The sequence below is a fragment of the Pongo abelii genome, chromosome 16 (genome assembly GCF_028885655.2).
Source record: "Pongo abelii isolate AG06213 chromosome 16, NHGRI_mPonAbe1-v2.0_pri, whole genome shotgun sequence".
Lineage (NCBI taxonomy): Eukaryota > Metazoa > Chordata > Mammalia > Primates > Hominidae > Pongo > Pongo abelii.
This window is the reverse complement of record NC_072001.2, coordinates 13,550,317-13,566,732: the sequence shown is the minus strand read 5'-3', so window position 1 is coordinate 13,566,732 and position 16,416 is coordinate 13,550,317. Positions and strand designations below refer to the sequence as shown.

At 36.4% G+C, this 16,416-nt stretch overlaps 1 protein-coding gene across 1 annotated transcript in view; it reads right to left on the bottom strand.

Annotated features, from left to right (window-relative positions):
- Positions 1 to 16,416, bottom strand: part of LOC100438763 (POTE ankyrin domain family member B3) — a 39,081-nt gene that overhangs the window by 8,063 nt on the left and 14,602 nt on the right. The window contains exons 7-9 of the mRNA XM_054531956.1: positions 10,621 to 10,691; positions 9,155 to 9,211; positions 7,955 to 8,121 (exon numbers count right to left, since the gene is read on the bottom strand). Coding sequence (XP_054387931.1) covers positions 7,955 to 8,121; positions 9,155 to 9,211; positions 10,621 to 10,691 — 295 coding nt within the window. The remainder of the gene's footprint in view (positions 1 to 7,954; positions 8,122 to 9,154; positions 9,212 to 10,620; positions 10,692 to 16,416) is intronic.

Below are 16,416 nucleotides of genomic sequence, written 5' to 3'. Positions count from 1 at the left end.
TAGTCTATAGAGTCAATACAATTTCTACCGAAGTACCAATGTCATTCTTCACAGAGTTATTTTAAAAAGCTGCCATTCATGTAGAACCACAAAAGAGCCTGAATAGCAACAGAAATACCAAGCAAAAGGAACAAACATGTTGGCATCACATTACCTGACTTCAAATTATACTCTACGGCCACAGTAACAAACATCATGGTACTGGTATAAAAGTACATACACAGATCAATGGAACAGAACAGACAACTCCGAAAAAAAGCCACTTACAACCAAATGATCTCTGAGAAAGGATACAAAAACATACACTGGAGAAAGTACACGTTATTCAATAAATGGTGCTGGGAAAAAAAGATAGCCACATATAGAAGAGTAAAACTGGATCTCTATCTCTCACCATGTAAAAAAATTAATTCAAGATGGATTAATGGCCTAAACCTAAGACTTGAAGACATTAGCCTAGGCAAATAATTTATGATGAGGACCCTGAAAGGAAAAGCAACAAAAATAAAAATAAATAAATAAATAAATAAGACCTAATTAAACTAAAAAGCTTCAGCACAGCAAAAGAAATAATCATCAAAGTAAGCCAACAACCTACACAATGGGGAAAATATGGGCAAATTCTGAATCTAACAAAGGATTAATGTCCATAACCTACCAGAAACTCAAACAAATCAGCAGGAAAAATACAAATAATTCCATTAAAAAGTGGGCACATGACACGAATAGACATTTCTCAAAAGAAGATGTACAAATGGTGAACAAGAATATAAAAACATGCTAAATATTACTAGTCATCAGGGAAATGTACAATAAAACAACAGTGAGATATCACCTCACTTTAGCCAGAATGGTCACTACTAAAAATAAAAAAACAGCAGATGTTGGTGTGGATGTGGTGAAAAAAGAACAGTTATACACTGCTGGTGGGGATACAAATTAGTACAAATCTATGGAAAACATTATGGAGAGTTCTGTTAAAGTAGATCTTACCATTCTCATTTCTGGATACCCACCCAAAATAAAAGAAATCATACTCTCAAAAAGACACCTACATACGTATGTTTACTGCAGCACAATTCACATATGTAAAGATATGTTATCAGCCAGTGTCCATCAACTGATGAGTGGAATAAAGAAAATTTTATATATATATATATGTATACCTGAGACTGGGTAATTCATAAAGGAGAGAGGCTTAATTGATTCACAGTTACACATGGCTGGGAAGGCCTCAGGAAACTTATAATCATGGCAGAAGGTAAAGGGGAAGCAGGCAATTTCTTCAAAAGGTGGCAGGAGAGAGAGAAGTGAAAGGGAAAGAGCCCATTATAGAATTATCTGCTGTTGTGAGAACTCACTATCACGAGAACAGCATGGAGGAAATCGACACCATAATCCAATACCTCCCAGCTGGTCTTTCTCTCAACACCTGGGAATTACAATTTGACATGAGATTTGGGTGGAAACACAAAGCCAAACTATTGGGGGGTGTATCCTTATTTTAAAATATCTAAATGTCATTATTTATATTTCAAAAATAGCAATTGTTATTAGTAATGATTTTGTTTGAAAATAAAATGACCTGGTAAATTTTCTTCACTTTTAGCCTAGTATTTAGTCAAAATATAAAAAGCTGAATTTGCCAGCAGAAAACTGTAATTACTTTTAAATGAGGTAAAGATGTATAAGAATATCACTGTTACTGTACAGAGAAGAAAGTGAACAAGAAAAGGAATTTAAAAAGAGAATATCACTACCATATACATACATGAACTGACAAAGAGACTAAAATCTCCTACTGGAGATTATGTTAGGACTTGAGCAAAAGCTTCTAAAAATACCAAAAATGGAAAGAAAATAATTAATTTTAAGGAATAAGTTATACAGAGAAATACGTATTAAAAAAAAAGAAGTTGCTTATCAGCTTAAGGAGATTTTGGGCTGAGACAATGGGGTTTTCTAGATATACAATCATGTCATCTGCAAACAGGGACAATTTGACTTCCTCTTTTCCTAATTGAATACCCTTGATTTTCTTCTCCTGCCTAATTGCCCACAATGAGATACCATCTCACACCAGTTAGAATGGCAATCATTAAAAAGTCAGGAAACAACAGGTGCTGGAGAGGATGTGGAGAAACAGGAACATTTTTACACTGTTGGTGGGACTGTAAACTAGTTCAACCCTTGTGGAAGTCAGTGTGGCGATTCCTCAGGGATCTAGAACTAGAAATTCCATTTGACCCAGCCATCCCATTACTGGGTATATACCCAAAGGACTATAAATCATGCTGCTGTAAAGACACATGCACACGTATGTTTATTGCAGCATTATTCACAATAGCAAAGACTTGGAACCAACCCAAATGTCCAACAATGATAGACTGGATTAAGAAAATGTGGCACATATACACCATGGAATACTATGCAGCCATAAAAAATGATGAGTTCATGTCCTTTGTAGGGACATGGATGAAATTGGAAATCATCATTCTCAGTAAACTATCGCAAGAACAAAAAACCAAACACTGCATATTCTCACTCATAGGTGGGAATTGAACAATGAGAACACACGGACACAGGAAGGGGAACATCACACTTCGGGGACTGTTGTGGGGTGGGGGGAGGGGGGAGGGGGGAGGGATAGCATTGGGAGATATACCTAATGCTAGATGACGAGTTAGTGGGTGCAGCGCACCAGCATGGCACATGTATACATATGTAACTTACCTGCACATTGCGCACATGTACCATAAAACCTAAACTATAATAATAATAATAATGATAAAAAAAGAAATTAAAAAAAAAAAAAAAGAAAACCGATCTTCCTGAGAGCTATTATTAACCAATTCATCTTGACCAAAATTTTAAAATGAAGTCTACAATTCTGGAATATAAAATAGTTTCATTTTGAACATAGTTAATTGAAGGGAACTTTTATACAGAAAATTTTTGGTTAAAGTTGACTCTAACTTAGGAAAGAAATGACCTGTACCAATGGTAACAAGAAGCCACCCAGAGCCAGTTTGAAATCTAGTCAATCAATCAATGACCACTGATCTTGCTCACCAACCAATATCAATGTGAGCAGCTTGCTTCTGAAATACAGCCATGCAGCAGCACCTGCTCCATCAGCATAGACAGTGCCTGACCGGTATTCCTCTTACTATAGGAAGCAAAAAATTCCAACTCTGTCTCTTTATTTCAAACACCAAAGGTTCATAATCCCTTGAAAAGAATTTGTAAGTCTATTAAATGTGCCACCTTACTTTTTTAAAAAATAAAATACTAGTGGCCAGGCTCAGTGGCTCATGCCTGTAATCCCAGTACTTTGAAAGGCCAAAGTGGGTGGATCACCTGAGGTACAGAGTTCGAGACCAGCCTGACCAACAGGGTGAAACCCCATCTCTACTAAAAATACAAATATTAGCCGGGCGTCGTGGCATGCTCCTGTAATCCCAGCTCCCTGGGAGACTGAGGGAGGAGAAATGCATGAACCAGAAGGCGGAGGTTGCAGTGATCTGAGATCATGCCACTGAACTCCAGCCTGGGGGATACAGCAAGACTCCATTTCAATAAAATAAAATAAAATAAAATAAAATACCAGTAAAGTTTGCAATTCCTCTGACTCAGTTTGCCATAATTACAATTATGATTACTAGTAAAAGAATAAATAGTGAATAACCACAATATTGGGCTCTTCTCTCTAAATAAAAAAATTAATATAAAGAATGTAGCTTATTATAAAGAGCCAAAACAATTTTAAAAATGCATGTAATTACTGGGCAAAACTGTTAGAATGAACCATGTCAAACATTTTTAAAGTGAGAATTAATCAAAAAATATATCCAGGATAAACCTGATTCACTCATTTAATAAGTATTTATTAGGTAGCTTCATCCAATATGCTAGGCCTTTTTCTAGGCAGTGAGGATATGGTAGTGAAAAATAAAAACCCTATTCATGAGAGTGAGAAAAACACACAATAACAACAGACAGATAAGGCAAAATATACAGTATGTTAGAGGAGAAAAACTAAAGCAGGAAAATGAAATGTTTATGTGTTCGATGGGGAGGGTGGTGGGAAAGTTGGGATGGTCAGAAAAGTCCCTGCTGAGAAAGGGGATTTTTTTTTCTAATACAAAAAACCTTTTATTTGTATATCAAAGACTCTAAGAAATGATGACATAAGGTTAACAGCGTTGATGTCAAGATGCAAATGGGTTTGAAGTTACAGATGATAAATCACTTTGTTTCACTGAACCTTCCCTTCATTACATTAGAGAGCATCCCTGGTAGGCTCCCAATTGAACCTTAAGCATGACGCATCTGGGTAGCACACGGTTCTTCCTCAGAAAGTGGTTGTTCCTTAATGTGTTTCTTTTTACCCTTTTTCCTCTTCTTCTTAGAAAGGGATTTTTAAATAAAGAACTGAAGGAATGGAAAGAGAAAGCTAGGAGGATATCTGGGGAAGAAGCATTCCAGACACAGGGAACTGCCAAGCACAGAGGTTTGCCTGCAGTCTTTAAGCACTAGGGGTAGATAAGGGATGGCAAGAATTCAGTGTGGCTGAAGCAGAGCAAGGGAGATAAATTAGGAGGAAATTTGACACGTACTCAGAGTGAAATGGGAGACAATCAGAAGGGCTGGGGCAGGGGAATGACACAATTTGACTTATGTTTTAAATACATCCACTGAGTTAAGAATTGATAAAAATGGAAGTTTTTAAAAGCCAGGATGATCAATTCCCAGTCTATGACACTCATCTAGACTGCGGATGAAGGTGGCTCAGATGTACAAGATATGACTGGCTTCTGGACATATTCTTCAGGTAGACCTGACAAGATTTACTGAGAGATTAGATGTGAGGTATCAGAGAGAGAGAGAGAGAGAGAGATGAGTCAAGAATGACACCGAGATTTTTGGCAGAGCAACTGGAAGAGTTGCCCTTAACCAAAGTAGGAAAGACTACATGAGGTGTAGATTTCAGGAAGGACATCAGTAGCCCAATTTCGGATCTGACAAGTGTGTGATACCCAATAACTAACCAAATAGAGATGTCACATAGGCAGGCTGATATAGAAATCTAGAATTAGGGAGCAAGATCTGAGCTGGAGACATACATTTGGAAGTCACTAGCATATACACAGTAGAAAAAGTCACGAGGGGCCGGGTGCAGTGGCTCATACCTGTAATCCCAACACTTTGTGAGGCCAAGGCAGACAGATCCCCTGAGGTCAGGAGTTTAAGACCAGGCTGGCCAACGTGGGGAAATGCAGTCTCTACTAAAAATACAAAAATCAGCCGGGCATGGTGGTGCGCACCTGTAATGCCAGCTACTCAGGAGGCAGAAGCAAGAGAATCGTTTGAACTCAGGAGGCAGAAGTTGTAGTGAGCCGAGATCACACCACTGAACTCCAGCCTGGGTGACAGAGTGAAACTCTGTCTCCAAAAAAGAAAAAGAAAAAGTCACGGGAAAGAAGATTGAGGACTGAGCCCTGGGAAACAACAATGTCCAAAAGGGGAAAGATGAGGAGGAGCAAGCAAAACAGACCATGATGAATGGACTAGAAAGGCAGGAGGAAAAGCCTGAGGGAGTGAGGTCCTGAAAGCCAAGTGAAGATGCTGTTAGGGATGAGATGCCCTCCATTGGCTCAAATATTGCTGACAGATTAAATAAAATGAGGTGGAAGAAAAGTGCCTAGATTTATTACAGAAAAAAATTAGTGATAATCTTGAGGAAAAGCAACGTTGGAGGACTGCTGAAACTGAAGACTTACTTGTGTGGGATCAAGAGGGAATGAAAAGAAAATTTGAGTTCGTGAGTGTAGACAGTTCTTTTAAGGACATCATACTTAGGAGTCATGACTGAGGATGCTGTAATTTTCTTCCACAGTCAAGGAAAAGTAATAGACAAATAGTTTCAAATTTTATATAACAATTATATATTTTAAAGGTTATAAAAATTATACACATGTGGCATTAAAAATGCGAGGTGTTAAATTCTTAAAACTATAGAACTAAAAGTCGCCTTGAACATTTCTAGATTACATAAGCTGATTATCATTTTGTTCATGCTTATACATAAAGACCAAGAAATACTGAAAGTTTCAAGGAGACTATTTCTTGCTTGATAAAAATCAGCCAATTTTAGGACAGTTGATACTCATCAAATATACAGAGTAATTGATCACAATAAAATACTGAGTTCTATTAACAGGAATAAAGTGGCAGAAATGCAGAAAATAATCTTATTTTACAAATGAAATTTTAAAAATTATATGAAGTCACTGTGGAAAAATATGGTGAGGTGAATACTGAAATATATCCTTTTCTCAAAGGAAAGATAATGTCACACATGCCGGGCACTTTTACAAATAAGAGTCACTGCATTAGCAGCACCTTCCTTTTAGCACAAGGGTCAGCAAATTAGCACCTGTGGGCCAAATCCAGCCCACTGCCTGTTTTTGCAAGTAAAGAATCTTGGAACACAGCCATGCTTATTCACTTTACAGTCCATAGAGTCAATTAGCTGGGTGTGATGTTGCACACTTGTTGTCCCAGCTAGTAGAGAGGCTGAGGTGGGAGGATCACTAGAGCCCAGAAAGTCAAGGCTGCAGTGAGCTGTGATCACACAATTGCACTCCAGCCTGGGCAACAGAGATCCTGTCTCAAAAAAATATATATATATAGTCCACAAAGCCTAAAATATTTACTAACTAGCTCTTTGCAGAAAAAGCTGGCCAGCTCCTGGTTTAGCAGATGAAAGATCCTTTGATATATTTTAATAAAAGTTTTACCCAATATACTCAAATGTTTATATTAAATATAGATCCCCATGTACAATCCCTTGGCAATATTCAGATTGAGGGTGCAATATTTTGGCACTCAGGCACTGACAACAAAAATTTAATAACTAGCAATCTCATTGCTAACAAGGTACAGTGTCAATGTAGCATGTAGCTTCCATTTGTAACACAGCAAATATTACAAGAATTCTAACAAAATTATCTTAAGATGTGTTACCAAACTAAATGCTTTAAATACATTTTAATTGTGAAATAGTATACTCTAGATCTAACCTCATTTGTAAAAAATGGTTGCATACTGTATTATTTTCTGGGTATGAAAATTGAGCTATTTCCTATTGGTAAGGATTTACTTTTGATAATGATAAATTCCTATTGATAAGGATCCCTCTTTTTGATATAATAATGCTGTAAGAAACATCCTTATATGTAAGTATATATGTGACAAATCTATACAAATATCCTTAACATACATATATATCCTTACTATGTTATATATGTGTGTGTGTGAATATGCTACTAAATTAATGTTCAAAATGTATTTACCAACAGTGTATGAAATGTCTTTTTCAATGAGACCATTTCCTTTGCAGCAACACACATGGAGCTGGAGGCCATTATCCTAAGCAAACTAATGCAGGAACAGAAAATCAAATGCCACACATTCTTACTCATTAGTGGGAACTAAACAATGAGAACTCACGGACACAAAGAGGAGAATAATAGACACCAGGGTCTACTTGAGGGTGGAGTGTGGCAGGAGGGAGACAACCAAAAAACTATCTTTCGAGTATTTTGCTTATTATGTGGCTGATGAAATAATCTGTAGTCCAAACCTCCATGATACAGTTTACCTATATAATAAACCTGCACATGAACTTCTGAAGCTAAAATAAAAGTTCATTAAAAAGAAAAGAAAATGCCTTTTCCCTCACATTTGCCAATACTGGTTATTTTTCAAATAAATTAATGACTGGAAAAAACGGTAACTCATTGTTTACTGATTTTCATTTTTCTGATTAACAGGCAAGGCTGAATATTCTAGTAAAAGTATAAAATTTGTTCATCATGAATATTAGTCCAAATTAGGATTAGTTTGACAGCATATACTTATCTCCTGTTAAATGTTGCCATAGGCTTACCTGTGATACTCTTCATTCTCAGTGTCAGGAAATTGCTGATTTTCAGGTGTTCTGCTCTTCCTTTGTGGAATTGATCCATCATCACCATTGCCAGCACTGGCACCATTAGTCAGGTTTTCTGGTAATCCCACATGATTACTTCCGTGCTTCTCCATTTCTTCCTCAACCTTGAGTGGAAGTTTGATATTAAGGATGGTTATCACTTTATTGAATAAAAATAACCTTTTTAATTGATTTTATCAATTGACTCAGTTTGTCATTATTTTAGTCATTAAAAATATTTCACACTTAAATTTGGTCATATATACAGAATTATTACCATATAATTTTAAGATGTAATTATCGTGTCATTAGTATATCATTGAAATTTTTGTAAAGTTTGCTTGATTGCTGTTTGACTGAATAAAACAGAATTTTCCAAAATTCAAAAAGGGCCCTCCTTCATTTTGTGCTTTTATTCCCAAAAACTCTTCAGAATCTTATATATGAATTTACCCTATTTGACTCATGGGAACACAAAAATAAAAAGACATAGACACAAAATGTGTCTTCTGTCTTTACCACCTAGATTTTACATTAAACACTCAGATGTAGAGGATGAGACACTGTGGGGCTTCAGGAATAGAAAGGAAGATTGCCCTTTTCTGCACTAAGATATTCTTCTCCCCCACTGCCTTTGATCGTTCTTTTTTCATTTGGTTCCTGGATATCAAAAACATGATGGTGCTCACTGAAACATGAAAACCAAAGTTTGCCACAACACAAGGAGCAGAGTGAAAATGCTGAGGTGCAAGTGTAGACTTCCAGAAAATGAGATGCTCCCCAAATTTCACATTCAATAGCTATACAATTTTCTAGCTGGAAGTTACAAAGAATAAGTAATTATCTTCTTTAGCCACATTATCTAGTGATAATCAGACTAAAACCAAGAAAGATAAAATGATTAGTCCAAAGCTCCTAAAGTGGCATTACCTAGCATTTTATGGTGGCACCATTCAGGATTGTTCCATAATAATGAAAGAATCTCTCTAGGATTTGTATCTCTTGAAAACTCAATGTACAGAATTCTTTCTGAGTTAAATATTAAAATTTTCACTGGTGATTTATGCTACTTACATGATAGGATCATGTATGCCTACACTTACTACACTTTGCTAAACAACATAACATAAAAATCTAATTCAACAGGAACATTTGAACATAAAGGTATATCTCTCTATCACAGTCCTTATTTATTTCTGGTTCTTGAGACATTTTCTGCGGATGCAAAAATAGAAGGTTAATTTGCTTGTTGTATTTCTGTGATGTCTCCTCTTTTGGAATGCATGTTAAAATAATTTTATTCTTAAGTAATCAAGTATGGACATGAAAAATTAGAAAATAAAATTAAAATTTAACTGTTAAAATAATTAAATAAATAAATAATTAAAATTAAGAATTAACTTTTTAAATCTGTGTTTAGCTACTGCCACGCCATTGGCTTCTGACTAACATGTGAAAAATAATTCACCTTAGACAAAGGGAGAATAAAAACATGAACCAGCAAACTTAACTTTGTCACCATTTGTTTGGACTAAACTTAATTTGTTATGTGTTAAATCTACCAAAAATGAATTAGCAGATGATTTGCAGTGTTCCAAAGGCTTCCTCACTTGAAAAGAGTATATCTCACAAAACCCTAACTAGTGAGCCCCTATAGTGCACTGAAGTGCTTTTTTAAAAGATTCCTCACTGGATTTTAGGCACACTTTAAATTATTAGCAGCTGAAATCAACAACAAACAGAAAGAAATGCAAATTCTTAAATTTTAATTGAAATTATATGCTGTAATATGATAGTGTTATGTATCTAGATTATCTGCTGAAGTCCAGTTCTAATATATTCTAATGTGTAATAATTACAGTGGATAAAATTTTTTAATAATCTGTACTGATTTTCTGCAACTGAAATAATGTAGAAGGTTATTGTGTTTGTGCACTAACACCAAATGTCCCATTCTGCAAGATATGATTCTTGTAATAGGCAGTTGGGTTGCTTTTATGACCTGGTTCCCTCCCTGAACAGAAACACTGAGGTCAATGAGAGACCACAAGGCAGAATATATCTTTAACCTTGGTATCAGTGACTGACAATATAAAACTGCAGATTTTCAATCACTGGCCATGATTACTCTTTAACTATGAATCCAGCTCAGGGACCATCAGTGTTACATTGTTCATAGTTCTATTGCTTAATAATATAATCCAATAATTGATGTTACTTTCTTTATCATGTTAGGGTGTTGTAAAAATAAAAGAACAAACAAAGTTCTGGAATATGTTTTTGCCTCTATTCCAAAAGGAAAGATTAGCTATAAGCTAATCAAAAAGGCAGATAAGAATATTTTAAATAAGAATACTATAAAATAAGAGTATTTTAAATTTTATAGTGGTTATGTTTTTAAGCTAAATATCAAATGTTAAATTAGAATTTATTGATTCTTCTGTTAATGAGATTGCTGAATTTATTAAAATAAATTTTAAGAATCTATTAAAAAATTCTTAAAAAAAAGAATCTGTTGATTCTTAAAACCTAGTCTGAAAGGTAATTTCATTTGGACTATCTAATATTATTAAAGCAAAGAAAACAACATTAAATCAAAAATTTAAATTTAAAATTTTCCATGCCTCTGGCTGGCTATTTTCACTGACTTTAAGCCTTTGCGACTCTTCCTCTGATGTCAGCTTTAAGTCTTGTTCTGTTGAGAAATCCATATATTCAATTAAAATGAACCACTTAGAACAGTTAAAAACTATTGCCTTTATAAAAATAGATTGAAGACAACATTTTATTTTATTTCATAAACTGAGTGTTTAGTCTTTCATGAAATAGTTACTTAGGAAATAATTCTCCAAAACTTCAACAAACCACTTGGGGAGACACCTGATGTGATTCATTCACAAATTCATCCACCCAACATAAATGAACAAAACCACCAGAGACACAACTTTAAAATACAGTAGAAACATATAAGGTAACTCAGTATGTTGTTCACTTCCTAATAGTGAAGAAGTAGATGTAAAGAAAAGGAAATTTAGTTTTAAAGAGAAACAAGTTTTCCTGCACTTAGCTACTCTGACTCTAAGGATAGTAACAGGCAGGGCCCAGGAAAGGTTGTGGTGACCCTGTTTGAGAAGCCAGAGCCCACAGGTATGGGCTCGAGACATCCAAGAGCAAGGTTAAGAAAACAAATTCCTTTACCATCTCCCCTTCCCATCAGCATTTACTCATAGCTATTTTTACAAATGCAAATATTTTGCAAATTCTTGTTTTCCTTCAATGCAGCTGCAAGGTCACAAGCTATGCTGAGGTTGCAAAACTGTCACTATATGATTAACTGCCTTTGTTCTGCTTCTGTAAGTTTGCCTATATAAGCCAACCCCTGTCTTTGTTCAGGGCTCAACTTTTTGATGCAAATCCACTGAGCTGGTGCACACCTAAATGAAATCCTCTTGTTTGACCCACTGGTCTCTCCTGCCTCCTGTTTTCTGCAACAATAGTACCTTATAAATGATTTCCAAAATTACTGCTGACACCTTTATTAGTGTACAATGTCTTCTTAACATCTAAAATATTTCTGTCCACTATTATGACAAATTTATTTTCATTTTTCTTTTTTGTTTGTTTGTCTGTTTGAGCCAGGGTCTTGCTCTGTCACCAGGCTGGAGTGCAGTGGCACAATCTCAGCTCACTGCAACCTCTGACTCCCTGGTTCATACGATTCTCCTGTCTCAGTCTCCTGAGAAGCTGGGATTACAGGCACACACCATCATGCCCAGCTAATTTTCGTATTTTTAGTAGAGATGGGGTTTCACCATTGGCCAGGATGGTCCTGATCTTTTGACCTTGTGATCCACCTGCTCCAGCCTCCCAAAATGCTGGAATTACAGATGTGAGCCACCACACCCAGCCTTATTTTCATCTTTTAAAACAATGCTATGGGAAGTTTTCCTTGATTCTGCAGGTCTTTCCCCAGATAAACAGGTAACTCCTTCCTTGAGGTTGCCTTAGTACTTCACTGATTTTTCTACTGCATCTTTACCACCTGAACTGTACATTATTCCTCCACATGTCTGTCGCCTCTGCTCCAAGACTGCAGAGGACAGTCTTGCACATCATCTTTGTAACAACAGTCTTTATTTTACTCAGAAATTTCTTACTGAGTCCTGCTACATACATGCTAAGTGTTAGGGTTTAAAAAGAATGAAAATAAAGCCTGCCAGGGACGGCTTTTCTAGAACACCTGCCCAAGCAGAGATTTAAATATTGAGGCTAGCAAGATTAAAAGGGGTAGAGGGCAGGAAAGGGTGACAGCATGCCAGGCAGCAGCAAGAGCAGGAGCAAGGCCTGAAAGAGTGAAAGCATTTGCCTACAATAGAAGGAGGAGTGAGTAGGGCATTACCAGCAGCTCAGTAATGCTAGAGAAAGGGCACACAGGGAAAAGGGCTAAAGATGTAGAGTAGGGCAGAAGTCAGATTATGAAAGCCTTATGTGTAATTTTAAGATGCTTAGACATTAACGTTCAAGAGTGGTCCCTGGTCCTATCTGCATTTAGATGTAGATCATTTTAATGCCAAAACCAATATTCCTAGTGAGCCATTATTCATTAAGACAAGGTGACAGCTAGCTCATGTGGACACAGCTGAGATGATATTATGTAGCAAATGCTCAATAATTTTCATGAACACTTGGAAAGTCAATTCTGTAATAAGTCATAGAAATTATAACAAATCACTTAATATTTGGGAAGGTGCTTTATAAAGTTATAGTGTATATGAATATAACTAATAGTTGTGAATTCAGAGCTGTGACAATAAAGCAAGAAAACCACATTGTGTTTGAGTCAGCAATCTTTAGATTTCTAGCTAGTCTTCCTACCCAGTCCTTAAGTTCTAAGTATAATCCTAGTACTCACTCTCAAGTTTACGTTAAATGCTAGCCTATACAAAAAACACTCTTTCTCTTACTTCTTTTTTATTATTTATATGTTGCTTTGTTTAAAGGAAGAACACAAAAATGCCCGGCTAAAGGGATTCTGTTTGGCTGCAGGCTGCAAGAGGGGAAAAACACAAAGCACATTTTGCAGAAAATGATTTTTTAGAAGTCAGAACTATGACATGAAGTCAAGCAGGGCACTCTAGGATTGACTTAGCTGGGCTTCCTTAATATGCTCCTTGCTCTCTTTCTTTTCTGGAAGCTGTGACTCACACAGGTCATGGACAGTATCATTCCCTAAGAGGAACACAACTCTGATATTCATCTTTATCCATTAAGTTCATCTGTCCCAATTCTGTGTTCTGTGGATGCTGACTTTTGATCATTGATGGTGATACACATGAAAATTTATCATCAACTTTCAGATTCTCGGATCTTTGACAAGTCTTATTACTGAGAGTCAAACTAGTAGGATGCGAGTTATAAATGCTGGTTATCCAATTACCTACTCAAAATATCCTACATGAATATTCCATTAAACATGCACAGAAAAAAATAGTCATTCCTGTTGACCTGCTGCTCTTTGCTCTTCTGTATTCACCAGAAAATTTCCTACTCCTTCCTCATCTCCAGGTTAAATACTAGTGTACAATGTAGAAACCTGTAAATTATCTGACATTTCTCTCTGTCCCCCAAACCTTTCTCATTCAATTATCACTAAATCATATTGACTATACCTCTCTTCTGCCTCTGCTTTATATTACCACTGCCACTGAGAACATAAACATTTACAAAATGCCTTTCATTACAAAAAGCCCTGGCAACTAGTAATGTTATTTCTTACATGAAAAAAATTAAGCAAAACAAATGAAAAAAGTATGACATCAAAAAAAGGCCAACACATTAAAATGAGTAACTGAGATTCCAAACTTTATTTCACCATGGACAGGTGAAAACCTTATAATACATTGATACTAGTCCAAGGATGTGTGACATGGAAACTATAGCTGACTATAAGCAAAAGCTTCCTTTGTCTCCTGGTTTCTTTACATGGTTATCTTCCATCAGTCCCAGCAAACTATAGGCCACAGGCCAAATCCAATCTGCCTTTTGGCTTTGTAAAGAAAGTTTTATAGGAGCTCAGTCATGCCTGTTTGCTTATATAGAATCATGGTGGCTTTCACACTACAACAGCAGACAACAGCAGGGTTAAGTAGATATGACAGAGACCACATAGTCTAAAATATTTCCCACCTGGTGCTTTACAGAAAAACCTTGCTAACCCATTTTACACCATAAGCAGAATATGCCTTAATACTCATATTTAATCTTGTGACTCCCCTGCTCAAATTTCTGCAATGAGCCCCTGCAGCACACATTGTTGGCTCCCTACCAATAGCCATTCCTTATTCTTTCTTGCAGAAGAAACACAAGTCTATTGGGATATTTATTATCCCAATCCCCCTCTTCAGCCTCAGAAAGATAAATATTTATTCTAAGCTAGTCATGTATTTGCCTTCCCAGTGCCTGGTTTGGGAATGAGCATGTGGTGTGACCCAGCCAATGAAATGTTACAGGAAGCCCCTTGCATGCTTCTAAGTTTTCTCCCTGTTTAAAAGACACACGTGAAGAAAAGCAGCCCTTGAGATGTTGTGCTGTGAGAACAAGATGTTTGGAGCTGTTGCGGATTAGCCAACCATGAAAGGAGACATGAATAAAACACTGCCAACAGCACCGCTGAAAGAGGGACAAGTGGGATCCTAGGATATCACTGAACAACCAAAACAACTCTGGTTCCTACTGTTTCAGCCACTGCTCATCTAGTATTTACAGTCCAAAGCATTCTACTTGGTAAATTTCCCATGGCCCACAGGATAAGACCTACTCATTTCTATAGTATTAAAAAAGTCTACCATAAACTTGCCTTAGCTAAGTATTCACCTCATTCCCAACCTCTGGTATCTCACACTTTTGGTACTAGCAAAAGCAAACTGCTCAGAAACCCTGCAAAGTTCACTCAGCATCTTGTCTTTTGCACTTGCTGCTCTTCCTGACAAACAGGCAATCTCATTAGATGTTCTTCTGGCAAACACACAATCTTGTTGCATGTTCCTTCTGCCAAACATTATTCTTCTGCTTCTCTACCTAGAAAAATTCTTCTCACTCTGCATGCTTACGTTGAATCATACCTACTTTTTCCAAACTTTCATTCCTCATCACATATGTCTGGCACATAATTAATATATAATAAATTATAATTATAAGCTTCCAGTGGGCATCTAGCACACAGTAAGCACTGAATAAAGTAGTAAAATAATAAAAATGACAATGATAATAACAAACTCCTTTCTGTATTTTTAATTGTGTGTGTTCTGTAGCATTAGAAAAATGGTAAAAGACATTTGATAGTTATTTGTTAAGTGGACAAGTGAAAACATAGATAGAAATGTTTTCTTTGTAAATTCTGTTGAAAAAGCACAGAAATGAAATAGAGACAGCTCTATTATGAGTACCTTAAAGATCAAAACTACATCTATTCCATCTTTGTCTCCTGCAATTTATAAAACCTAACTTACAGAAGCTTTTTGATAAATAGATGGCTAAATTAAAGGTGTCCTCATACAGTTTGGATTACACAATGTATTAGGTGTCCACAACCAGGTGGCATACTAGTATTTTCATTATTGTGAAACATTTTTCTACTTTTATTATAATCTGCTGAGCCTAGAGTTGGGCAATTTGTATATTTATTATGACAATCTTTTGGGAAATGGTAGCAGAGCATCTTGTGCTAACAAAATTACTGTTATCAAGACAATTGACCAGCAGGTAGAAGAACACATCTTGTTCCCACAAAGTAAATGTATCTATTTCCAACTGCAAATGAGGAGGAATGAAGTCAGTAATAGTGAGACCTCGTTGGGACAAGGATATGTAACATGACTTGTGCTTCGGCGTTCTTTTGTGATCAAAAATTCCCTACTTTTATTTTTTTATCTATGATAGGACCACCCAGAGCAGGGGTCTATAACTCCCAGGCCACAGACTGGTACCAGTCCATGGACTATTATGAACCACACCACACAGGAGGAGGTGAGCAGCAGGCAAGCCAGGGAAGCTTCACCTGTACTTACAGCCACACCCCATGGCTCATATTACCGCCTGAACTCTGCCTCCAGTCAGATCAGTGATAGCACTAGATACTCATTGGAGCATGAACCCTGTTGTGAACTGCTCATCTGAGGGATCTAGGTTGTGTGCTTCATAGAGAATCTAATGCCTGATGATATGTCACTGTCTCACTTTGCCCCCAGATGAGACCATCTAGTTGCAGAAAAATAAGCTCAGAGTTTCCACGGATTCTATATTATGGTAAGTTGTATAATTATTTCATTATATATTACAATGTAATAATAATATAAATAAAGTAGCACAGTAAATGAAACATGGTTGAATAATCCTGAAACCATCCCCACCTTCCCCCAGCC